We start from the raw sequence: 25,674 nt of genomic DNA, 5'->3' as shown, positions 1-25,674 counted from the left end.
CGCCATCTATTATCAAGTCATGAAAGTAATGCACCAAGCTTGACCTGGGATAACAAAGTTGCGCTTACCGCTTCGTCATCGTCTTCCTCCTCCTCTTCTTCCTCCAGTTCGTCCGATTCTCGCCTCTTCCTGTCCCCGCCCACACACATGACCCTCCTGAAGAAATCCCTGACGGCGGAACACACGCTTTGCATGGCGCCTCCGGGCACTGGCTCTATCCGGACGTGAGTGGAGTATGTCGGCGAGTCAAGCGGTTCGAGACCCGCGCATGGCGAAGGTCACTGCTCGAAGTTTTGCACCGGTCCAAGCAGGACCACGTCCTCTCTGTTCCCTAGCCTCACGACGGCCTCGTCCTGCCGACGGGAACAACACAACATCTGGGCCGCGAGAGAAAAAAAAGTCAAAGATGAAAAAAAAAAAGGCGGTGTTGCCGTCGATTTCCCCCCCGTGGCAGGCTTCCAGCGACGATACGCGACGCTGCCGTCCTCCACGCACGCACTAACACATTTAAAAACCCGTTTCCCCCTTCGGTTTCCAGAGCGCAAAAGAGCGACGGCAGCGCCGCGAGAGATGACGGCGGCGGAAGGCCGAAGCTCGCGCAGCCCACTTCAGAATGAAACGTGGGCGTGGGCGAGCGCGCGCCGCTTCCAGCGACATCTACTTCCTTGCAGCGGCGAAAGGTGCATTTTTGTTCCCTACCCTCAGCGCACTTCGCGCTCGCAACGCTCCGGAGGCCAAACAGAAAGAAAGCACGAGACAGCAAGGCTTATTTTTAATGAACGTGCGTGTTGGTTTAGCACCAAGAACATTGTTTCCACAAGACACAAAAAGAAACTAACATTAGTTACTTCTTGATTAAGTTTTTTCGATTTTTCTAATAATGCATGTTACCCACGATGATAAGAACGATGAAACAGAAGAGACTATAATACAATATAACATCTGTACAAACATCGCCCCCTACCCGGAAAATCTATACTCTGAAGAACAACGCCTTGAGCTTATGCAACCAAACTTGCAGTGTAGCATTGCAAGGTCAGATAAAGGTCAGAATTTTTATCCTGCGTAGCAAAACCGTGAATGGATGAGGTACAGGCAGTGGCGGAAATTACCCCTCCCCCACTTTTTGCCCCCGCACAATGGTCTCTGAATGCTAAGCCTTGTCTACCAAGAAAAGTAAACTATCATTGCCCCCTCCCCCAAAGTATTGAAACCCAATCGCCGCTACTGAGTACAGGTTTATATGACTGACCTAGCTCCCTTTAATACATATAAAAGTAAATGAATCTATTTATATAGCGAGAAAAAAATTAAGCAAACATAACGTAATTTAAACACGACACAATACCATGGCATGGCATGTCGGGAATGGCAGATTTACTGCCCAAAAAATAAGTCTAATCACGCCTCGATCGAGTCGCGAAACCATGACCTCCTATTACATAATATAGAAGGAATTAGAGACGTTCGCTCTCCAGTTGCTCCAAGATAGTAACAAACAGCTACTTAGGCGTAAAGGGGTGACTTTCCTGCAAGCACCTAAGTCTCAACCTCTCTTCCACGTATGACGAGGCTCTGGCGTCTCATTACTTTTCATCCCCATCTTCGCGATTAGCCAAAAGTGGCAGAAAAGCGAAGTAAAATAAAAGAAATCAATCAATCAATGACGAGATTGTGAAGAAAATTTGAAATTTCAGAAGTCGCATGTTTCAAAAGTATTCAATATAAGGGTTGGAAATTTAAATGATCACGTATTAACACTAATTACAGGCAATTATGTCCACTGTAAACATTATTTAAAATGTTCAGACCTCTTTTGAATTAGGATTTGTCCAGTTTGGATGTTGTTCGTGGTTCTATTTGATACAGTAAAACCTGTCTATCCCGGAACATGATGGTTCCGAGCAAAATTTTCCGTCTTAACAGTTTTCTTTCTTATACAGGGTTGACTTTAAATACAGTATAGAGCGGTGCAGGAAATAATGGAAAGACAGATTTACATTTCGCATTACTTATAATGTAGAGTACTAATGCATGTACGTACATGAATAAAAATGCGGTACAGTCGCAATAAGCATATCAGAGATTACAATTATGTAACTACACAACATGTTGGTACACTTTTTACAGTATTGTAAGAACGTACAGTACGTACTTATGTATCTTTTCGAACCCGGGACCCCTGGCGTCGTAGCGCGATGTGCATAGAGGGGAAAGAAAGAGTGAAAGATGGAATAAGAGAGGTGAAGAAAAATTGAGATAAAAGTGAAGAAAAAAGAAAGAAACAAAGAGAGATAACAAGAAGAATAGAAAGATGACGAAAGAACAGAGGAGAAATAGACAAAGAAACGTGGAGAAAGAGGGTAAGAGATGAAAGAAAGAAACGGAATCGTAACAGCTATGAGTTTTGTAGCGCATTCTTTCATATCGACAATGTTACCGATAAGCGAGTGGCAACAGAGGCGTGTTCCACTTACAGAAAAAAATAAAGGAAGAAATTTCCGTGTTACTGAGAATAAAAACATCTCGTTGGTCTTTAAATGGTGTTCCGTTTCCGCCTTAAGCAGGTCATTTTCAGGTATAAAATCTGTCCGTTCTGGGGACTTTTTTTTCCGTATTTACAGGTTTCCTTCTTATAGAGGTTCCGGGATATGCAGTTTTTACTACTTAATGAAAAAAATATTTTCTAAAGCAATGGGAGACGCTTAAACCCACCAAACCCTCGCCTTAATGGTATTCGTTGAAAGCATTTGGAGTTACAGGATTGTCAGGATTTTATCCACCAAGGAATTTGAACTGTGACCTCCAGAGGTACAGTCACCGGCAATAGAAATGTGACACCTAGATCCTGAAATACCAGATTCTGTAACCGATCTTGACGCACCCCTTATAAAAGTTGACCCGCCCTCGCTGGGGGAAAAAGGGCGGCAAGAGAAGTTAACGTCTTTTCTGGGGGACGATTGATGTGCGTTGCAGAGAAGACAGTCCGAGTCAAGCATTGATACGGTTAGGATCCGTGTTACGTTGGTTATTGGTTTCGCGGGCTGTGAAAAACTGTAATTGAACTAATGGTCATGATCTCTGCCGGAAAGAGAGATAGTGTCTAAAGAATAAACTGTGAGTGAACTATCGGTCTGTGCAGTATATCTACCAGAACCTGAGAAAAGGTTACTAAAGAAGAGAGGCTACATGTTTATTATGAACCAACGACAGTAGGATTAGAAGATTGAAGACGTCGAACTCGGTATCAGCAAGATTTGTGCTTTCCCCCCAACTCCCCCTAAGTGTTCAACGTTAGTGCCTTTCAGCGTGATTATCGCCAAGTGAAGTAAATACCGAAGTAGTTACATCGAAGACGTAAGTACTCTGTGAAATAACCTCTAAGAACTAAGTTTGGTCTATTTCAACAAATTCACACCGGAAGCTGACTGATCTGTGTATTCCAGAATCGTTTGTAAACCACAGACGTCAGGTGCCTGGGCCTTCAATAAATATTAATACTGTATTTTGTGGTGTATGAATACTTAGATACTTAAATATAAAAATTCACTGCTAGTCTCCTTTTGTGTTATTGACGTTGTTCGACGGCAGAATAAAAAACCGCACTAGTAAAAGCAAAAAGCAAAGAAAAAACGTTATAATTTCTTGTAAGGAGTTGTGTGTGTTGCCTAACTCTACTTTGGTAGTAGGAGCACAGTCAAATGTATTAGGTTAGGTTAGGTTAATATATTTGTCTGTGGTAGAAGTTGCCATTGAAAATTTGCTATTAAAATCCACTTATTGCCGTAGAGTTATGCCACACACACAGCGCCTTACAGGGAAGCGAGTATTTCAGGATCTAGGCGTCCCATATTTATGCCGGTGACTGTACAAGAATACTTCCAGAGCATTCAAGTTCTTTGCACCATCAGTAACCTTTTAGCGACGTGGATGGAAACACTTCCTAAGTGCAAGGGAAATTTTATAACCTGGGAATGCATGCATGTGCGAAGCCGGAAGAGGGGGGGAGAGGGGGATGAGGCCAACCCCTCCACGTGCCCAGAACAATGCGTCATCGCAGCCACATCCCCCCCCCAGCCCCCTCTTCGTCTGGAACGAAATGTTTCCCCCACCCATTGTTCCTCAAGCCCTCTCAATATTCCACCCCAGCCGCTCGTATGACGTCATGCACGAGGCATTGACAATTCCCAGCACGCGCTCATCGAAACACCTCCCACGTGCGAATGACCGACGGGGTGAAGACAACGTTCCCTTAAGAACTAAAAGAAAGGCAAATAAATGAAAATTTTAGGGATGGCCACAATATCCGGATGACTGATATCAAATTATCCGATATCCATTTCCAGTACAACGGCTAATTCGGATATACGAATAGTTTGGATATTCGGATAATAATTGGGATATCTGGAATCCTGATAGAGAAATATATTTTATCCAGATATCTAAAATGCTGATAGAAAATTATATCGATATCGGGATATCTGAAATCTGGATAGAAAAGTATCCGACATTCGGATAGAAAATTATTCGGAATTGGCCACCCCTAGAAATATATGTCAGACATATTGCCAGTGTTCGAAAAAAAAATCAGTTATGCCAAATATTCTGTTTTGAAGTGGTCTTGTCTCTTGCCGATGATTTTAATTTATGTTTCGTGCAGACCTGAAATTCATTCCTGAAAGGTCGTCGCTTCATTCGTCTTGTGACGAAAGTTTCTGAGAAGCGGGAAATGAAAAAGGAATCTGTCAGGCCGAGAAGAATTTATTCAAAAGGAACTCTCCTGACAAATGGTCCCATCCTGCCGTGATTTCTTAGAGAGAAGCTCTCTCGATTGTTTATTGCGAGCGAGCGAGCGAGAGAGAGAGAGAGAGAGAGAGAGAGAGAGAGAGAGAGAGAGGGGGAGAGAAAGAGAGAGAGAGAGAGAGAGAGACGGTGGGAGTTCCATGACGTTAAGATATGCTGCTTGCTGCTAGAAGTGCAAAGGCTGTTATTTATCATCTCCTACTCCTTTCCTAGTTTCGAGTTCCTGTTATTCCTGGAAACACGAAGGTTTTCTCGTGATCTCGATGTACACTTGCCGCTGCTCAATATGACAAAGTGCACAGTGTAGCAAGCTGCTTACAAAGAAAGTTACTAGAGGTGAATTGAAAGCAGAAGGATATTGTTTTAGGACAAAAACACAGCGAATCGTTAATGGTATTCTTTCAATACTATTGGCTCTGTATATTGAATTTCAATTATAAACTTTCAAAATGGTATTCTTCTGAAGTAATGCAATGATTCCAACTTTCAATCTACCGGGTGTCCGAATTGAAACGCCCTAATTTCAACTGTCTGTAACTCCACATGTGTTTGATGCATCCAAATGAAATATACATTAATAAATATACACAGTCCTAAAGTTTCTGTAGCAAAGTAGTAATTAGTACATTTAGAACATTTGGTACATTTAGTACATTTCTACATGCGCCCAAGAGTCGCACGCAGCTTGTCTAGCCGATACTCGATTTCCCACTAGGTTGCCTGTAGCATGCTGGTTGTCCCATGTAATCCTATCACGAAGCAGTACCAGAGTTTTCTGTTTGGTTAAATACACCATATCCTTGACATGTCCCCTCAGAAAAAAATATAGTGAGGTAATATGAGGCGCATGTACAAATGTACTAAATGTACTAAAATGTACCAACTGTTCTAAGTGTACTAATTACTACTTTGCTCACAGAAACTTTAGGACTGTGTATATTTATTAATGTATATTTCATTTGGATGCATCAAACACATGTGGAGTTACAGACATTTGAAATTAGGGCGTTTCAATTCGGACACCCTGTATGTTCCGAAGCCCTTGTTTGATAGGCTCTTTATCACCGACTACCCTGATGTGGAAGACGAAATCAGTCTCTGAAACGTAAGTCTATAGAAATTAAAAGCAGTGGCTAAAAGTCCAACTCAGCATGAAGCAATGCTTGTTTACATTTGTCAGTGCGCTGCGATGTTATGTTGGGAAAGCAGGAAATTGAATTTGCGGGTCGTATTCGTACGAGGTCAATGTTGTGTAAAGAAGTTCGGGGTATGAATCGAGAAAAGATTTTAGTTATAGAAAATATGCTGCTAGAATAAATGTATGTGCATTAGCATCACAATTGATATTCGTGATCACGTGTTCTAAACGTTTATCGTCCTCCTCCTCTTCTATCTCTTGCAGATCTGGGTACCCAAATCTGTCCCGCGCCATCGGCGATATGGTCTGAATTTTTATGCTCCATTTTGCGTATAATTCAATAATTTTCGACGCAACGGGTATCAGACATCCTCAGAACGTGTTGATTCCATTGTAACTGATATTTTTCAATTACTTCCACCACTGCTTCGACTTCCATTTATTTCGGATTTCTTCACTTCGAGTTTTGTCTCGTAAGGTAACTCCACTTAAAGACAGCAAAAAATCTCATTTGTGAACAATTTATTCTGGTTTTATCAGGTTGAAGAAGAGTGTAACATTCGCTACCATGTACCATTTTTTTAGTAGTCAGCCCTCAAACTGCCATCATTACCCGCCTTTAACGTTATTCTTTTAGGAATACTGGGCCTAAAAGGGGGGGGGGTTATGACCACACCACCCCCACTTGGGTACACCACTGGTTATGGTATCTAATTTGAACTTCTTTTCTCATTTGTTTACCAAACTTTCTTTTCAAAATTCCAATTAATATATTTTACCAATGTTTTCTAAACATCTTTTCAATGTTCGAACTGCGCAATATGGCTTCCCAGATATACAAAGTCTGTTACCTATTCAATTACTTTATCGTTTTTCATTATTTTTACTCTAGAAAGTCTATTGCCCCTTCAATATAGTACAAAACTTTACCAGTACTTTTCCTGTTTCGTCCACGGTAGTCCACATGTCGAAGCAGACTCTCTCACTATTTCCAAAAATTCCCACCAGATGTCATATCAGATAACGGAAATCACGAATAGCCATGAAGGCTCGAGCGTCCATTTACAAAGAGCTTTCAGCGGAAGAGGCAAACTGCCCACGGCTGGAGAATCAGCGAGGTGTTGGCAACGCTGCAAAAGGAAGGGAGAAATGTACACGGACAGTGATTTGTATCGCCAGAGCGGATGTCCAAAGTGGAAGTAGAAAAACGGTCACGGTGACAAATGAACAACGAGCAGCGAAACTTTGCATGCTTCATTCTCTCTCTCGAGTTGACTGAAGGGGATTAGTAATGGGGACCTCCGAGGTGTCGCAAATGTGGGGCAACGACACGGAGGGGAAGGGGGGCTTTCAACTACGTCGAGTGTTTCTGAACAATGAAGATGATAGAAAAGTGTGGCCTGAAATGCAGATAAGAGCACACCACTACGTTTAAGAATACGCTGGTTCATTCAACTATCGCCACTGGCATACATTTAGGGCCAGGACATTGTTAAAAGTAACATTTTTTCTTTCCTAGCCTTCAACAAGATGTTAAACATAATGGCAGTGTGTTTTCCTTCTGAAAGAACTAGAAAACGTTTCAATTTTGCATTTTTGGGCCTTTCGGGGGAGGGACGTACGAACTGAGAGTCTCAATAATAATAATAACAATAGTTAATGTTTAAATGAAATTATTATAATTATATTAAAATAATAATATTAATATGTACATTACATTAATTAATATCGTATTATTATTACATGAATTAAGACTGTAAGATTGATTGATTTGGTGTTTTAAATCCACTTTGTGCGCAGTAAGGCTGATTGGGATTGGACCTACAGTTTAAAGTGGGATCCGAACCACTATGTGCCTCCACCGGGTATCGAACCCGGGATCCCTTGATTACAAGGCGACGACGTTACCACTGCGCCCTCGGGGAGGCTCAGACTTTTTAAGAATAGAAAGGTAACAGCACGTATTCATTATCTAGCGTGTATAAAAATAACTGTCCTAGGAAGGAAATTAATGTCAAATAGATAAATAATTGAATATTTATCGAATAACAAAAAAGGAATGTTGGATGCAGCTGATGAAAAGTAAAGTTCCAGATTTTTTGCATATTATTATAAGTAGTAATGTGCATAAATCTTCTTTGGTACTGTCATTCAAAGCTCTACGATCCCAATCTAATCCTTGCCTTCCAGTAAATTCAGTGGAAACAAATAACAACAAATGCTAATCAAGTGCATTTTCATTATTTAATTGGAAAGTCTTACGGTAGAGGGGGCACAGACCCCCTGGACCTCAAATACGTCCATGTTTGGGGGGTATTTTTTCAGGTTTCTATTGATTTATTTCTGGTAAATTTCTTTATATTATTTAGCCGGCCACCGTGGCGGAGTGGTTAGCACATCGCGCTACGACGCCAGGGGTCCCGGGTTCGAATCCCGGCGTGGGCATGGATGTGTGTGAGTGTCCATTCATATATTTCATCACATCATCACTCATCCCCATCTTCGCTAATTAGCCAAAAGTGGCACAAAAAGCGAAGTAAAATAAAGCAAATCAATCAATCAATCTTTACATTATTTGGTTGTTTGGAAAAGCATAAAATCAGGGCGTTATTGAAGGATTCTACCATACTTTGTTCTAACAATATAACGATATCATTACTTAAAATAACATTTAGTCTTTCTATTGGGAGGGGCATGTGCCCCGTGCACCTCTCACTAAATCCGCCAACGGTGGAACGCACCCGATCTTAAACGAGTTGCGATTAACCTAATGTGGACATAAAACAAATTTGAAAAACATACTAACACACTTTTTGCCTCCAACCTCTGCACGGGTAAACGAAAGCGAAGCAAACCTTTTCAGGCGAAACGTAGCATAAAAATGACGTCATGCATGTACTGAATGCGTAGTCGATATTGATTGACAATCGTCCTTTACGAAGCGATTGTACTCGCTGAGGCTGTCGTATCTGATGTGTTGCGTTTTGACACGCTAACATGTGACATGTTGCCACGCCCACTCGGAACTGAAAGCGTGATCTGGAGCAGCGATGCGAATGTCCTGGCACGGGCAGTTGGAGATGTCAGCCTTGCTAAGGAAGGTATTGCGTTCACTACCTCTCCTCGAAAACAGCAGATCTTTCTACATAAGGCTGCCATTTTGGCTAATGATGAGGATGAGTGATGATAAGATGAAATTGATGAATCCATGCCCAGGCAGGAATTCAAACAGATACCATTGGCTGCAATGACCGCTCCGCCGCAGAGATCGGCTTTTGAAAATACGACAACTACCCTATTTCACATAAAACTACACCCCGCGGCACACGAGCCCTCTTAGAACCAGCACCTGTTAGGCGTCTTTTCGTTGAGTGACGAATGCATCGAGTCCCATCGTCGCTGCTTTCTAGCTTCAGATCTCGCCGTCGGCTTTCAAGTAGCTCCAATTGTAGTTACGAGGCTGGGTCAGCATCGAGATATTTGGAGCTCCAACCGGGAATCGAACCCGGGACCATTCGCACCAAAGGCGAGAGCGACAACAATTTGTCTACGCGGGAGCCATAAAGTTTATACCCAACGATAAGTTGTGGCTGTCAACTTGGTGTCTGCACTATGTTCTGGAGTGGTGTATAGTACGGTGTATCGTCACGTGGTACGTGCTAACCAATCGAATGAACGTTTACGGGGCATTTGTTCTATCTTCTGATCTTTAACACCGCTTTTCTTGCGTAGGCTGGACTACTACTACAGTAATCGTTCAGAATGTGCTTCTTTATTGCTATAATAAAATATGAAGCAAATGGACAGCGTACGCTCCTGCTTTCCCCCCGCAAAAACCTCACCGAAACATTGTTTCTGAACGGAAGCATCCTCCTTTTGTGGTACAAGAAGACCGGGGAAGAAACGAACCGGTTTTTTTATCGATCGCTGAATGAAGTCGGGGAGAAACCTAATACGCAGTCACGGAAAAAAGGAGGAAACATATAAAGGCGGTGGGATGCTTCCAAATCCCCCAACAGCAGCAAGATAAGCCGCAAAATGGAGTCCCTTGTTAGCCAGGAACAGAACAAATTGGCCATTTCGAGACAATTAAGCGATGCAAACATTATCCGAGAGGAAGCATTGTGCAGATTGTCCCGTTACTCAGGAGACCGGCTCAGCAGCGGAGAAAAGGAAGTTGTGCGAGTGAAGTTGCAAGGCGACTGAAATCGTCTCGCTCCCATTGTGAAGGATGAGTGAATGAATCCCCGTATAACGCCCAGTAAAAGTTCATACAATTTCCTAACGCGCAAGTTTTATGGATCTTGTGTAGTAATCGATGCTGCCCAGTGAATTGTTGTAGTATCCAATCAGTGTAATGATACGGAAATGAAGTTACTTTTTTTGTAAGCACTTGTTAAATGGTATTTTGTTTGGGTCTCCCTTATAGCACAACGCTACGGCAACTTCGCGTTCAGACATCACACGAGGATTGCCTACGTTGTAAGGCTAGGCCTCTGACGACTGAACGTAAGTTGCCGTAGTGTTGTGCGATAAAGGAGACCCAGTTTTTAAAGAAGTTTTGAGTAAAATAAGTGACGGATCAAGTAGGATTTCTGATTTCAAGTTGTTATTTTTTATTAATTATAAAGCTGTATTATGAGTGAAAAACAGCCGTGCATTTGGGAAGCATAAAGGATAAATACTAACGTTTTTTTGGGGGGGGCTGTTTTCTACCACTGAGAGGACTCGTATACACTGTTAGAACCGTAATATTTATAATATTATATCGCTAAAATTTAACAAATTGACGTCATCACGCAGTGCAATCTGGGAAGAAAGAGCATGAAGTCGGGCAAACAGATTTACACGTGTTAAGGATCGCGTTCTTACAGCAAGAAATTTGTGATATTTTACATGTACACATGATCACGATAAATATACCTTGGATCACTTCGGCAAAAACCACACGCACAATGCTTACCCGGCATGTTTGCAACGCAAGATCTCATCTGTTTGCCTGAAATATGGCGGCGAAAAACGATTTCGCGCAATGAATTGTGGGGGAAGTTGTTCATTGAATATCATCCATTTACAAAACCGGACGCAGCTGTTTCTCGACAGCGAAGGCGCTTTCATGTCTTCACTTTTCTGTGCTGTGGATAGAATGAGAAAAATGGTGTTCGTAATAACTTTGGAGTTTTATTTTAAGTCCATTTTTTCACACATAAGTTAACTTAGATTGTACAGTGGGATGAACAAGTTTTTCTCGGAAAATTGTCCATGAGTATTTTCATTATTTTTTTTTCTCTTGCACCCTATGTTTTAAGGAATGTATTTTTTACGTATGTTGGAACAGAGGTTGTAAGTAGCTTGTTTGGCGTTTTGCTTTCAATTCTTGAAGTTCTCTATGAGTAACACAAACGGGGTGATGGACAATTTGATAGGTAAAAATTATGCATGCCACTGTGCCTAAAATTTTTAGTATCCGCCTTATATTTATTATGATAATTGCATAGGAATATTACTGAAACCGAAATGAAATTAATATCAGTTAATAAATTCCACGTGGAGGCCACCCCCTCCCCCTTTTCTTTTGGACATCCATAACTAGATGTTTCCTCATACGTTCTTCACAAGTTCTAGCAAGAAGCAAATGAGTTGAACGATGTCATCTCTATGCTATCCATCTTCCGCGCTGTACAGCTCTTTGTCAAACGTTTGGCGTGGCCAACTGAAGTTTCGAGCCAAGAATTTTTAGTGCTCTTCCTCCCCACCTTTCCAATGCCAGAATGTTATACACCCCTTCGACGACGATGATAAACAGAAGATAAAAATAAATGCGCGAACGGCCATTGGCACCGATTTCAAAGGCTCCTTGCGCAGCGCCCTCGAGCATCTTGCAAATACGTCGATGGATCCGATGTGCAAGGGGAACGAACACGCTCGCTAAATGCTCTTGCACACTTGGGCTAATTCAACAGCGAATGATGTCCAACCTCTAACGGCATAATCAGAGCCTCTACTTCTAAGGATTTTATGTCTGGGCATTCGAAGTCACGAAATTCAAAGTAGATTTTTCAATGAAATAATTCTTGTTCCATTCCTATCAGTAAAATGTCGTGCTCGCTTCTAATGGAAAAGCATCAAAAGGTTAAAATAAACGAGTATTGAACACATGCCCGTACATAAGTGGAAGGTTTAATAGGTCCAAACGCCTCTGATTGAATTAGTAAACATTTTTGCATTAATTACATAATTAAATCAACAATTAATAATTTCATTATATTACTTGGAAAAATTTTGAAAAAAAAATAGTGTTTATTTATAATAGGTGGTCAAATTCTTCAATTACATCAGATATTTCCTTCATAATCTAAGCACGTTTCAGAATTTGAAAAATACAAAATATACTGTAATTGGCAATAATTAATTGTATGTAGTCTCAAAAATTGAAAAGTCAGACATATTTTGATGGATTTTTCATAATGTCGCAAATGGAAATATCTATGTACTCTCAAAACAAACATAATGAAGAATAATAAAGTACTTGCTAACATACAAAGTGCACATTGATATATTTTACAAGGTTGTTTAAAATGAAATATTTCATTGATTAATTGTAAATTATTATTATTAATAATAATAATAATAAAAATACTGCCATGATTGTATATTCTAGACCGGATGAAGCAGTTTCTCCACTTGAAACATATCGAACTTCTGCCCAGGGAACCACTGACAAGGCAACACTGTTAACCACTATGCTATAGCGCAGTCCATTAGCACTGCAAGAGTGTTATTAAACACTACGTTTCTCAAATCTCTCTATACGTTTCTTTGTTTATTTCCCCTTTCACATTATTTCCTCCCTTCCTCACCCCCCTCTTCCCCTTTCCGTCGTTCGCTCCAGAATTGAAAGATGTTGAAGCAAAAATAGAACCCAAAGCACAACGCTCGCTTCAACTCTGAACTTTCTTCCTTCCCGTTCGATATCTCGAAACCGGAAGTGTATTTGGTTCGATAATTGATTGGTTTGTTCGTCTGTTTGCGTTCACTCGTCCGGTCCGCTCGCCTCTAATCAATCTTCTATGATCGATTCGATCTCTTCAAGTACGACGAGGCCTCCTCCTCTACAGGAAAACAACAATCCACGTCTAGATGGCGCGTCGTCAAATACACAACTGCAAAATCAAAACATCTGTAGCGTATATTAATCTGTGGTCGCTTATTGCAATCGGTCGATCTACAAAATGACTTAGAGGTCAGTACGAGGCATGAAATTACCGTACGGTTGGATACACTGCCTGTAGTGCAAATGGCCGACCAAGAATTCTTTTCGCGGCCGTAAAAATGTTATCGGGACCACATCACATGGCAATGGACTTAATTATTCTGCGCGTAAGGATACGTGGCTAAGTTTAGTCGCCGAAGTGAGTGAACGCGTTAGATGAAAGCTAAAAGCAGCGAGCCAAGACCAGAAATAAAAGACCAATAGGAGGCGCCACACATGCTTGCAAACAAGTAACAAAACAGCATCACTGCTCAACAGAATGACTGGATTCAACTTGAAATTACGGTCGGAAGATTTGTGCGAGATTACCTAACGTTGCTGACGTCGTTTGGTGGACGGAAGGGAAAGAATTGCTATACGTAAGACATGGTACACACACGAAAACCGATGTATTTTTACTTTCTTTGACAATTTACACTGGAATTGTTACTTTAAACTAGTCACACGCAATATACCTAATTCCAGATTTTGCACATAAATAGATCTTAAATTGTATTCCCATAATTTTTTTATTAATGCACTGCTGAGTACTCAATATGCACTAATATTATTTGCAGATGGTTGTTTAAATATACATAAAAGGAAGGAAGTTCTTGTAATCTTAATAGGACTATGCCAACCTCCGTGGCAGAGTGGTTAGCACATAGTGCTTCGACGCCAGGGGTACCGGGATCGCAACCTGACCTTGGCATGAGTGTTTTGTGAATGTTTCTTCAGCAACTTCATCATCACTCATCCTCATCTTAGCGACAGTAAAGCGAAGTGAAATAAACCAATCAATCTATCTATGAGGACCATGTCTCAATCATTGAACTTCTCTATAGTTGTTACTATTTCGTGAAGTTTATGACACGTGAAAATACGTCTCCCTGCAAGATCAATACATCCATTTCTACGCAAGGAATAATATTATTCTGGAAGCAAATATTAATTGTGTTGCATTGAATTATAATTCGCTGATCTGCCTTTCTATGCGGGCAACAAAGAAGGTGAATAATGATTAGATGAAATCAATGACGGGTCATTCACAAATAACACCCACAAGAAACTCTAAAGTTGAAACTTGCGGTGGTTTGACTGAGTACTATTTCACGCGCTTGGACATGTAGGTATTGTGAATTAATACAATGTCTCAATAGGTTTTCTTCCCTTTGACAGAACGTAGAACTGTAAAACATTTCCCCCTTTATTTTACGGAATACGGCACAAATTTGATTTCTAATAACATTTTCAAAGTTTAAGTCCATTTTATGCACAGAAAGGTTAATCGGAACTGGACGTACAGTTAAAAGTGGAATCCGAACCACTATACTCCACCTGCTATCAAACCCCGCCCCCTTGCTAACAATAACCTTTTCAGAACAGACAATTGCATAGATTTTTGACCCAAGTTGTCTCGTAGGGCGTGTGACTTCTACACAAGAGACCCAGATTCGATTTGCGGGACTGGTGATTTCCTGCATTCGCGGCCCTCGTCAACGGTACTTGGGGACTTATCTGGGGGTAAAGGCGAGTGGATCATGATGCTGATCACATAAGCTGCACTATTGCCGAGAATGTGTGGAGCCCTAAGTTTACACAACTATACGCGTATACCCCCTTGACACGGTGCAAAGTACGCGATAGATCTTCTAATTTGGGTGCATTTTTCAAAGGGAAACGTACCATGAAGAAATTCTCATGGTTTTCTCTATTAATGATTGATAGAGATATATTTCAAATAGATTAATTTTCATCTTTCAGTATTATAATCTCTACACAAATGCTGATTTTCCGAAGTCATTTTCAACACTTTTTGTATATGTATATTTTGTTACTTTACGTCGCATTGCTTCCACTTTTGGCTAATCGAAACGATGGGAATGAGTGATGATTATGTGAAATTGATGAATGGACACTGACAAACATCTATGCCCAGGCCAGGATTTGAACCCGGGACCCCAGGCGTCGTAGCGCGATGTGCTAACCGCTCCGCCACGGTCATACAGATTGACAAGAGTATATAGGAATACGTATACAAATTAGTTATACCCTATCTAATCTTTTACTTTTATGTATTTCAATAATGTTTAGAATAATGTATCCGATTTATCTTTAATTTTCATTCTTAGCCCGCGTATCTGCAAGGAGAAAAATACAGAATACGAATTCCTTCTGAACTAATACTGTTAAGGGTCCCGGGTTCGAATCCCGGTCGGGCTTGGTTGTTTGTGAATGTCCATTCATCAATTTCATCATTTCATCACTCATCCCCATCTTCGCAAATTAGCCAAGAGGCACAAAACGCGAAGTAAAATAAACTAAATCAATCAATCAATCAATGAACTAATACTATTGTGAAAATTGACAATTTCAAAGTGGTATTTAAACAGGTAATCGAATATTATCATCACACAGGTTTCCGTTAACGTGTTAAGAAATTGATGTATAAAATGGGAAAAAATCTCTTTTAGAAGTCCGCGAACTTTTGGATCGCATTCCATGACCAATTTATTAATGAAAGTCGACGCTCGTCGAGATTAACTCAAGCTTCAGGGAACAAATTAAATTCACGATTCACAAAGCAAACTATTTGATGTCTTTCACTTCGATCCAACCGTATCACGTATTTTGAAGTTTAATTCTGTACTAATGTTTACTTAAGCGGGAAGCAGTCGTGCGTCAAGTAGATTCCGGGACACGCGTGCTAAGGCGTGCGGCTGTATCAATCAATGGGTTGTCTTGTTAACGGGCGGAACGGCAAACAAGAAGGATTGGACAACTGGAAAGCACATAGATCGTTACAGTACCTGTACGTAATGACTGAAGAAGGGCGGCATCGAAGTCCGTTTAAGCTGAGTGTGCATCGCTAACCGTAAAGTGCATGGATTTCTTACCTGTAAGAAAAGGAAAAATACATTTGGTTTAATCATCACACTTGGAAGGTCTGGCAACACTGATATGATCTATTAACATTTCAGGAACTTCTACACTACATTTCCGGTTTCGAATGCCACAAAGCAGCCAATGAAATTGTTTGACAGGACTTGGTCTTCGAAGGGGGTCTTCCTTATCGCACAACACTAGAGTAACCTTGAGTTCTGACGGCCTACGAGGTTAGGTTAGGTCTGTTACGTTTGGTTCTATTAGCATAAATACACTGAATGCATTATTTATGCTAAGAGAACTAAACCTAGCCTAACCTAACAACTTACGCATTTACCCTAACAATAAAAGCATTCCCCGGTGACGTAGTGTTGTCCAAAAAGGGAGACCCTTCAAAGGGTTGTGTCATGGAGTTTCGTTTTGAACACTCCCGTTCAGATAAAATGGCACATTCTTCAACTGTTTCACTTTATAAACTGTGACACTTTATGTCAACAGGTGTGTACTACATTGCAGTGGTGGTTGTTTCTATACATTGTAAAACGCGTAGTCTTATAGTAAATACTCGGGACTTGATGTAACAGAACACTTCTTTTGGTGCACGTTAACACCATATTTGGTGTCTTGTTACACCATTGGCTGTCAAGTATAGAAGTAATTAATACTCGATTCGGTGTTATGTTAAATCAATTGCGGTGGCTGTCGTGCGTGGCGCTGCATTCGTTCAACCATATAAGTGGATTGCACTCTATATAATACCTTAGATTCTAACAGAATATGGAAGACAGAAAAACTCAATATGCTGACCAAGGCAGAAATTTATTTTATTATAAAACATAAACTAAACGTAACGTTTCAACCTTCTAGCAAGGACTTCTTCAGACCTGGTGCAGAGTCTGAAGAAAACCTTGCTGGAAGGTTGAAACGTTACGTTTAGTTTGTTTTATAACAAAATAAATTTCTGCCTTGGTCAGCATATTGAGTTTTTCATAAATGGAAGACAGCTTTTAGTAAAGGTTAGTTTTGTTTTTAATGCGGAAATTCTTAAAAAAAAGTTTACTCCTATTTTATTATATAAATATTGCATTGTTACTCCATTCTTTTAATTTTGAATTGAACTTGTTTGGATACGTAATAACGGGTCTAGTGGTATCTCTGTCGCCTTGTCATCAAGGGGCGCCGGGTTCGGTACCCAGTGGAGGCACATAGTGGTTGGGATTCCATTTTAAACTGTAGGCCCAGTCCCGATAAGCATATATGAGCATAAAGTGGACTTGGCCGACAGCTGCGGCTGAACTTCACACGCATTGTACAATTTATTAAAACTACCCCTTTCTTATAGGCAACCAGCTTTGAAGTTCATAAATGTGGGCTGCGTTCGTGCCAGGGGAATTCCTGAAGATCGTGGAACGTTTTGTCATACTCGCAAACATATTGTTTATACTCACGGTAACGAAATTAGGCGGGTGGCAGAAGTTCGCGCTGTTGCCACGTCGGAGCACAACCACGTGTGTTCGGAGGTTTAAGAGAATGAAAGATCTCGTTGTAGAGTTGGTCTTTGTAAACCATGCGATACAAACTGACAGTATTTGCTCGAAAGGTCAGGGACGATACAAAAGTAGGAAATAGTAAAAAATGGCCTAAACCACAGCGTAAACCAAGTGTGTCTTTATCGTCTATATTTTAAGAGGTCCGTGTCGTAGTCGGCCTCGACAAGACTCGAAGTGTTAGGTTTCGTCTTTAATTCCGAGGCGAGGCCGAGACTGGTCTCCTCACCCCCCTCCATTTTCCAGACGTTCGACGTCACCTTCCGAAAAAGATGTCTAATGTGCGAGACGTTGTTGCGAGAAAGCATGAAATGTAGCGCCAGCAGCAGCGGTCGTTATTCATTTCCCGGAAGAGACCCGCATCGGGAGCCCCTTCGCGGACATTCAGCGCCAAACCATAAACAAAGGATTCTGGGAAAACTGAACCACACTCCTGCAGGACGCCATCTTTGACACACTCGTTCTAGAGCAAAAACATTAGACGCCTTGGACTGTCTCGGTCCAGCTGCCACCTAATCTCCGCGCTATCTTCAAAGAAGTTATTGACAACTTACAAAACCACTTTTCTATGCTAAATGCCAGCAGTGGGAGGGAAGTTTCAGCCCTCCCTTCTGTATAGTCTGCTTTCGAAATTTCAGAATCATTTAACAGTGGAGGAAGAGTCGCTCACTCAGGAGTGAGGACGAGAGGAAGTGATTGAAAGAAAGAATTAGGCGAAGTGATATAAAGACAGAAACAGAGGAAGAAAGAAAATGAAAGAATAGGAAGAAATTAGGATAAAGGAACAGAAAAAGAGCACAAAGGAGAGAAAACATGATGGAAACAAAGTAAGAGACAGAGAAACAAAAGGAAAAGGAAGAAATGCAGAAAGGAAACAAGAGATACAGAAAAGGAACACGCACGGAGCACGAGAGAGAAACAAAGAAATGGGACAAAGAGGAGAAATAAAGAGAAGAGAAAAAAGAAAGAGGGAAGAAACAGAAAAAGTCCGAAACAAGGAGAAGATAATAAACAGACACAAGAAGAGAGAGAGAGAGAGGGAGAGAGAAGGGAAAAGGAGAAAGAGAGAGTAGAGAAACAAAGAGAAATACAGATTGAGAAAGAGAGAAAAGGAGATTAGGAGTGAGACTCTCAGCATCCATGGACACTGAATGAGAACCCAGTGAAACATTCTGACAGAAGACCTCAGTGAGTGAAATGGAAATGGCAGCGTATACAAACGAATACAAACAAACAAACAACATAAATACGTATATGGTCCTGAGAGAAATTAAACATTTGTTCAAGGAAAATATTTGCCTCACTTGCCAATTTTTAACTGCAGGTCAACAGCTAACTAGTTGACAATATGACATCTGGAGAAAAGTAAATGTTACAATGTACCTTAGTTTATTTACGAGCCAAGTTAAATGCCTTTATTTATATAAGCACACGAACATACACAGATCGTTTATTTACGAAGCAATCTGTGTACACACAAACTTCATGTTGGCGGAAAACGACAAAAAACGCCGTACAAAAGTTGTTAGCAGCGATGACGCCACAGGCAAACAGAAAAATCCGAACAAGTGAAACGTGAGCCCCGTTGGGAGTCGAACACAGGATGTGCTCATTGAAAGGTACCGTTACCGGGGTAGCCAATGGGTGGACTGCTTAATACGCAAGAATTGAATTGGTGGTAACGTGCGAATTAAAACTTCAACTTGTACAGAAGAATGAATCTAACACTTCCTATCTCCCCCGCCCCCCAACTTCCCACGTAGAGTAAATGATGATTAGAAAGGCAATTGCAGTTCATTGCATATTCACGCAAAAGTTAAATATGTGACGTTTGTTCCAGCTTCGCGAGGAGCCTTAAGGCGAAAGTTCCGTCCACGTAGTTCGCTTTCCCATCAACAGATGTCACGCGCGTCCCATCTTGTGCTTGCTAGGGATGAGTAAACGCTGAAACGCGCAACATAGCGTTCAAACTTGGGAAAGGAAAAGGTCAAACATAAACTTAGACACGTTAAGTTCTTCGGACGCTTAGAGGAGGTAAACATTTGAAACTTTGAGACTAGTTCGTCTGTCATTCTGTGTGTGTATCAGGCTCAAGTTAAAACATATATCTGGAACAATGTGGCAAGGTGACAGTAATTTCCTTTGCTGCTTGTGCGGCTGCCGACGTTGCATCAATAGATAAGAAAAAGGAAATTTGTTCGAAAGGTTCTCAGGGAGGAGCAGATAAGGTGCTAATCAGTATTCGAGAAAACAAAGTTTATGTATTCATGTTCTAACAATGAGCTTCATTTTGACAGAACATCTTTATTCAGAAATCACATTTCGGAGCATAAGTCATTGCGGGATTTTAAATTAAAGAGGAACAAACTTAGTAATCAAAAAATTCCGAAATATTTTTCTTGATCAGCGAGCCAATACATTATGTTCTTCGACACTACGAACGATTTTTATTAATTTAAACTAAATTTATGTCAAATTTATCATGTCACTTTTTCACATTACTAAATACGTCAATGCTTTTCTCGCTACGATAGAATATACTGTACGGATTATTATGAACAAGACTGGCTCTGAAAACGTTTTCGGGCCAACAGTCATGTTCAAAAATGAGGAACCAGAGTCACTGGCGTATGCAGGATTTTATTTCGGAGGGGGCTGAAATTGTAAAAGTGGATATTATATAGCTGCCTTCTGGGGGACAGTACACAATAAAATATTTGATAATTACCATTTTTAATCTTAGTTTTAGAAATTGTTCAGACCAAAGTTCTAATCGGAGGTCATTTTCAGACGGATTTTCAGTTCTTTATTACTTTCATTATAATATTATTTCTCAAACTTTTGAGAGGGGCTATAGCCCCATCAACTCCTCCCTGCTTTCGCCAGTGACCAGAGTCCAGCAATCCAACCGCTGCATATAACCGTTAAAAAGAGGAGTCAATTATCTATGGTGGAAAGTTTGTTGTTATGATTGGCTTGTAGATGGCAGGCCAGTCGGGTGCAGAGTCTTCACTGCAGTCGGCGCTTTTTCCTACACTTCAGTCCTCAAATGAGATGAAGTCAGCTCTCACTACCTCCGAAACCTCTCTTCCCCAGACTAAACGCTCTGCCTGCGGTCGCTTCCCCTAAGCTTTGCAGAGACTAAGAGAATGCTGCTGCTGTTGACACATCGAAGCTTTCTCCGGTGGAAATGCGGTCTCGCGTTGTCACGGCGAGAATATTTAGGCCTCCTCCTCGCAGGCAGTTCACAAAGGAATTGATGTTTATTAAACTCCGAGATGCTGCCACGTGCAATCCTAACCGCTTTAGCAAAGTTTTGGGGAAAGAGGTTTCACAAATCTCCGGAAGATTTTGATTAACTTGAAACAAATTCTTCGGCATCGTTGCTGCAGCTCGGTAGGAATTCGCACCACATTTAGAAGGCCCGGTTCGGATCTCGTGCTCCATTTCTTTGTTCCGCTCGAATTTTCGTCTGCAGTTGTTACATTTCTCGGTCATTCTTTTCGTATTTAGTTTACTTCTCAGCCATTTTTCTGGCTTAGTCTAGACTGATCAACAATAAAATGTAAGCTCGATTCTCTTTCTCCCCACGTACATATCGTTGTTTCTACTTGCCAAACCCCAGCCCCCGCTTCTCATTCTATCTCTCTGGTCTTTCCTTCTTTATCTTTTTGGCTCTCCATTCTCTTGATATCTGCCATCCTGTCAGGGGCGACTCAAGGTATTTTTTTTTTATCCGGGCGAGGTGGATTTTTGGCGTACCTTCTTTCCAGCTTGCTCACCCTACTTTTCACCTTACTCGAATAAAAAAAACATGCTCATGTTATATATTAATGGTTCTAATAACGAAAAGCAGCCTTCTTTTTAAAGTACTTTAAGTGTGTTAAAAGAACAAGCTTGTTGTGGGTATTAGCCCAGTCAAATTAGACAAAAAGATGACAATCGAGGGAAAAAAATCGAAGAGTTTTGAAAATTGGTATGGTTGTTCGTTGGTATCTACAGTACAACATACTAAAAGTCCTGGAGGGTGGAGGGCGGGCGGGGTGTGAGGGATCTGTGCCCAGCAGCATGCTTACAGAGTCTTTCTGCAAGTGCAAATATGGTGGGGCAACCAGCTGACACCTGAGGCCTGGGGATGGAAACGAGGCGTGGATGGAACCCTCGAACCTATCATGACCAATGACCCTGCAGCTTCTGACTCAACCATGAAAACCATATTTTGTGGGGTACGATGCGGATGTCGTAAGGCTGGGATAACATGCACTTCAGACTGTGGCAATTGTGAGGGAAGCTGTACGAATAGCCCTCCACCAGAAGAAGAGGAGTTCGATGAAGATGTAGCCGAAGACCCAAACCAATGAGTTTCCACAAAAACAATTTTGATTTTACTTAAAGTTTAATGTATAATATAAATATGGTGCTCGGTAATTGTCATAATTTCATTCAAATACACATTTTCTGTAAATTTACTTATGAAATGCCAATAAAGGCTTTTTTTTAAAAAAAGAAAAAATGCTTATGTTTTGTCTACCCTACAACTTTGAAAGTATCCCTCCTACGAGAAAAATGAATAGGACGTTTTTTGTGGGAAATGTTGTCTACTTGAATTTTGTATGTGGATACATTTTCCGTAGGGTTGATAGTTAAGGAGATATAAGCAAAAAACGAGGAAAAGTCACCTTCAAACATCTCCCCCACACCCTCCAGGACTTTTAGTATGTTGTACTGTAGATACCAACGAACCACCATACCAATTTTCAAAACTCTTCGATTTTTTTCCCCTCGATATGTCAAATTTGACTGGGCTATATGTGTTTGTTTAATACTTACATAATGATATCATAATAATAGAAATCTCTTGACTTACACTGCTACATGATTTTGCAATGTACTTATTATGTTATGCAGCAGTAACTTCAATTAATTCTTCTCAACAATAAATCCATCTCCTTTCAAAACAAATAGCGCACGCACCCGGTGGAGCCACATAGCGTTTCTCATTCTACTTTAAACTGTAGGGCCAGTGCCGAATAGTCTTTCTGCGCATAAAGTGGACTTACTATAACCACGCTTATGTTAACAGAAATAAGGTTTTGGCACTAATGAATGGGTATGGCCCGATTTGGCGCCCCTGAGGACGGCGCCACGGACTGTGTGTCTTTTCCAATTTGACATTCACCCTCTATCTCACTTTCTCTCTATTTGTCTCACCTTCATTCTGTCTCCCTCCTCCTTTCTCTCTCTCTCCCCCTCCCCCGCACATCTCTCTCTCTGCCTGTTTCATTGCTCTCTCTCACACACACATTCCATCTCCCTCTATCACTATATTTTTCTATATCTCGTTCCTTTTCTTTGTTTCACTGTTTCCTTTTACCTCTTCTCTTCTACTTTCCCTCTGTACCTTCCTTCATCTCTTCCTCTCTCTCTGTGTGCGCGCGCGTGTCTACTAGCCGCAGAGAAAAAATATTAAAAGAACAAACATTATTTTCCTCGCCAGAGGGCCTGAAACCTCAGCAAGAAACTTGTTTATGTGAAAAATAGAAAAGTTAGACTCTGAAGAAGTTGAAGATGACAAGAAGCAAAACAATGGCCACCGGGGAATGGCTTAAAGGACAGAACAGACATAACATCCTTTTCCAAGATGTTATACAAAATAAAATAAACGAAGATAAAAATATTTTACTATAGCAACGGATGCGCGGAAGCATTGTGTTCCACGTAAAGATAATAATAATAACAGCACTAACCATAACCGCCCTCACTCAGCCACAAACATCATTAGCTAAGGAGATCCTTTAATTACAATAATTAACATAAGCAAATACAATATTAGTGTTTAATCTGACACTATGAGACTGGAAGTTCCATGGTCGTACCCAAGCCAGGAGTCTGGCTTAGCTTTGAGTTCATGTCCACTTTATGCACAGATAGGCTAATCGGGACTGAATGACCACCTATGAACTATTCACAAGGCTACAGGACGAATGAGGGAAACATTCACTAGCAACATACCAGAACTTAGTGGAAAGCCTGTTCCGAAGAGTAAATGCTGTGATAATAGCGAAGGGAGGTCCGACATCTTATTACTAACCTGGCTGGTGTCTTTCGAATGAACAACACTGGGTGTCCGGTGACTTTTAGCTACATAGTGTAGTTACTATTATAGTATAATAACAATGGCAATAATAATTAATAAATATTGTTATTATTTACAATTCAAGTTTAGTCAATGGTTTAATCTTCACCACCACAAGAATTTCCATCCACACCCACGAAAGGTCGTGGTAAACCGCCACTGGTGTGCGTTGCCCTGTGGAGAACCTACTCGAGATAAAAGTCGATGGCAATTAGCCAGGGTCCTTCGGATGCTGTTCCGATGATGCCGTGTCATATACTCGCTTCGCTGTAACCGATTTGCCTGGTTTTACGTTCTGTCGTCAAACTGCAAATTGGTCTCTCCCAACGAGGCTGACATAATTGGCAGACGCCGTTAGATGGCGATCCAGGCCGGCAATTAACGGCGTTATCAGTCCAGCCGTTAAAAAAGAACCGTGCAGGGTCGGCATCCCACAGCGCCATTTCGTGTATAATAGAAACTGTTACGTCATGAATATACATGCGTAAAGGGAAATTGGACAAAGATTTGCCTTGCTCTCTATTTACTTTTACTCTGTCTCCGTAATCTGTGGAGCAAGGCTGCGCGTAACGGAAGATAAGGGGAGAAAGCGACTTGGCGGCAAACGGATGGTAGCTGCACACACTTCCCCTCCCACGAGTTCATTGCTAGTGTCTTCCCTAGTTACCACTTACGCAGAGACTTTTTTCCGTTCTGCTCCAGAGATTCCCGAAACAGTGTAGTTGAAGATAAGAGGAGCGTGACAAGACTTACTTTATGTACAGGGTGGTCACAGGACTTCCTTTATATACAGGGTGGTCACAAGAAATTCTATTTCATATTCCAGTGTAATATAGAAGTGTTCATTTGGTTCTATCTATACATTTTTAGACTACGGAGAGATGAATCTAGAGAGAACACGCTACTGGCAACTGCAGCGAGGTGACTTTGTTCGGCGGAGAGGTACGCAGAAAGGAGGGACACAAGTGGTTCGGAGTGGAGTCTAGAAGTTTGGTCTGAGATGCCTCTACCCGTTTAACATACTCTAGTCCTGAACAGTGCTATTAAGCCGAAATTAAATCAACTCAAAAGCTTTAAATTTAGGCAGTTATTTTGGATACAAAATTGGTGACCTGTTCGCTTGTCCTTCAGTTCCTCTCTTAAACCAAGCTTTAGGCTTGAAACATTTTATTTCCAAAATGCAGCCCAAGTCTAGTCTCCAAAAATGAGTGCACACTGAATTTTGAACATTTCAAAAATAAGTACCGTATTTGCAGGGATATAAGAAACCCCCCCCCCCATATTTTTTTGTACACATTTTCTTTTAGGAAAGACATTATCACTGAATATTGTAATTAATTTACAGCATTTCAAACAAAGTCATATATAGGTCTATTCTTCAACGAATAACTTACCTATTCTAACTAGGAAAGAATAAATTTCAATCATCTTCGTCAAAACCCACACATTCATCTCCAGAGCTAAATGAACTCGCTTCAAAACTCTTCTGAATCAAACGAATTGTCCTGTGCATTACCAATGCCCCGCTTCTTAAACGATTTAACTACTGTCTTAGTTTTCACAGCATCCCATGAAGCTTTGACTCATTCACAAACTATGAAATGGGCCTCTTCCTTCTCTCTGATGGCGTAACCTTAGTATTAGCGAATAAGACGCACCCTGTTTTTCAGACCTAGTTTTGAAGTGAAAAGTGCGTCTTATACGCCCGGCAAATACGGTAATACATCTTGAAATTAGAGTTCCGATTAGTCTATCTGAGCATAAACGTGGACTTGTTCAAGTTTCGCAAGTCGACGCACAGACGGACCATAAAGGAATTTATTTCCGTTTCGAAATCGCTAAAGCGTTTGATACTTTGCTTCAAAGCCTCCTCCGAGAATCGAAAAGTTAAAGCCTAACACCGCCAGAGCCA

At 41.0% G+C, this 25,674-nt stretch overlaps 1 protein-coding gene across 4 annotated transcripts in view; it reads right to left on the bottom strand.

Moving 5' to 3' along the window:
* Positions 1–25,674, bottom strand: part of LOC145987602 (uncharacterized) — a 616,185-nt gene that overhangs the window by 236,890 nt on the left and 353,621 nt on the right. The window contains exon 1 of one of the 4 annotated variants that reach the window (XM_083121966.1): positions 69–370. The exons of the other annotated variants lie outside the window; for them this stretch is intronic. Coding sequence (XP_082978092.1) covers positions 69–194 — 126 coding nt within the window. The 5' untranslated portion in view covers positions 195–370. Of the gene's footprint in view, positions 1–68; positions 371–25,674 lie in introns of those variants that run through there. 4 annotated transcript variants of the gene reach the window in all.

The sequence above is a fragment of the Lepisma saccharinum genome, chromosome 5 (assembly GCF_977018435.1).
Source record: "Lepisma saccharinum chromosome 5, izLepSacc3.1, whole genome shotgun sequence".
In the NCBI taxonomy this organism is placed as follows: domain Eukaryota; kingdom Metazoa; phylum Arthropoda; class Insecta; order Zygentoma; family Lepismatidae; genus Lepisma; species Lepisma saccharinum.
Note: the sequence above shows the minus strand (reverse complement) of the source record. Positions and strands in the feature narration are given on the sequence as shown.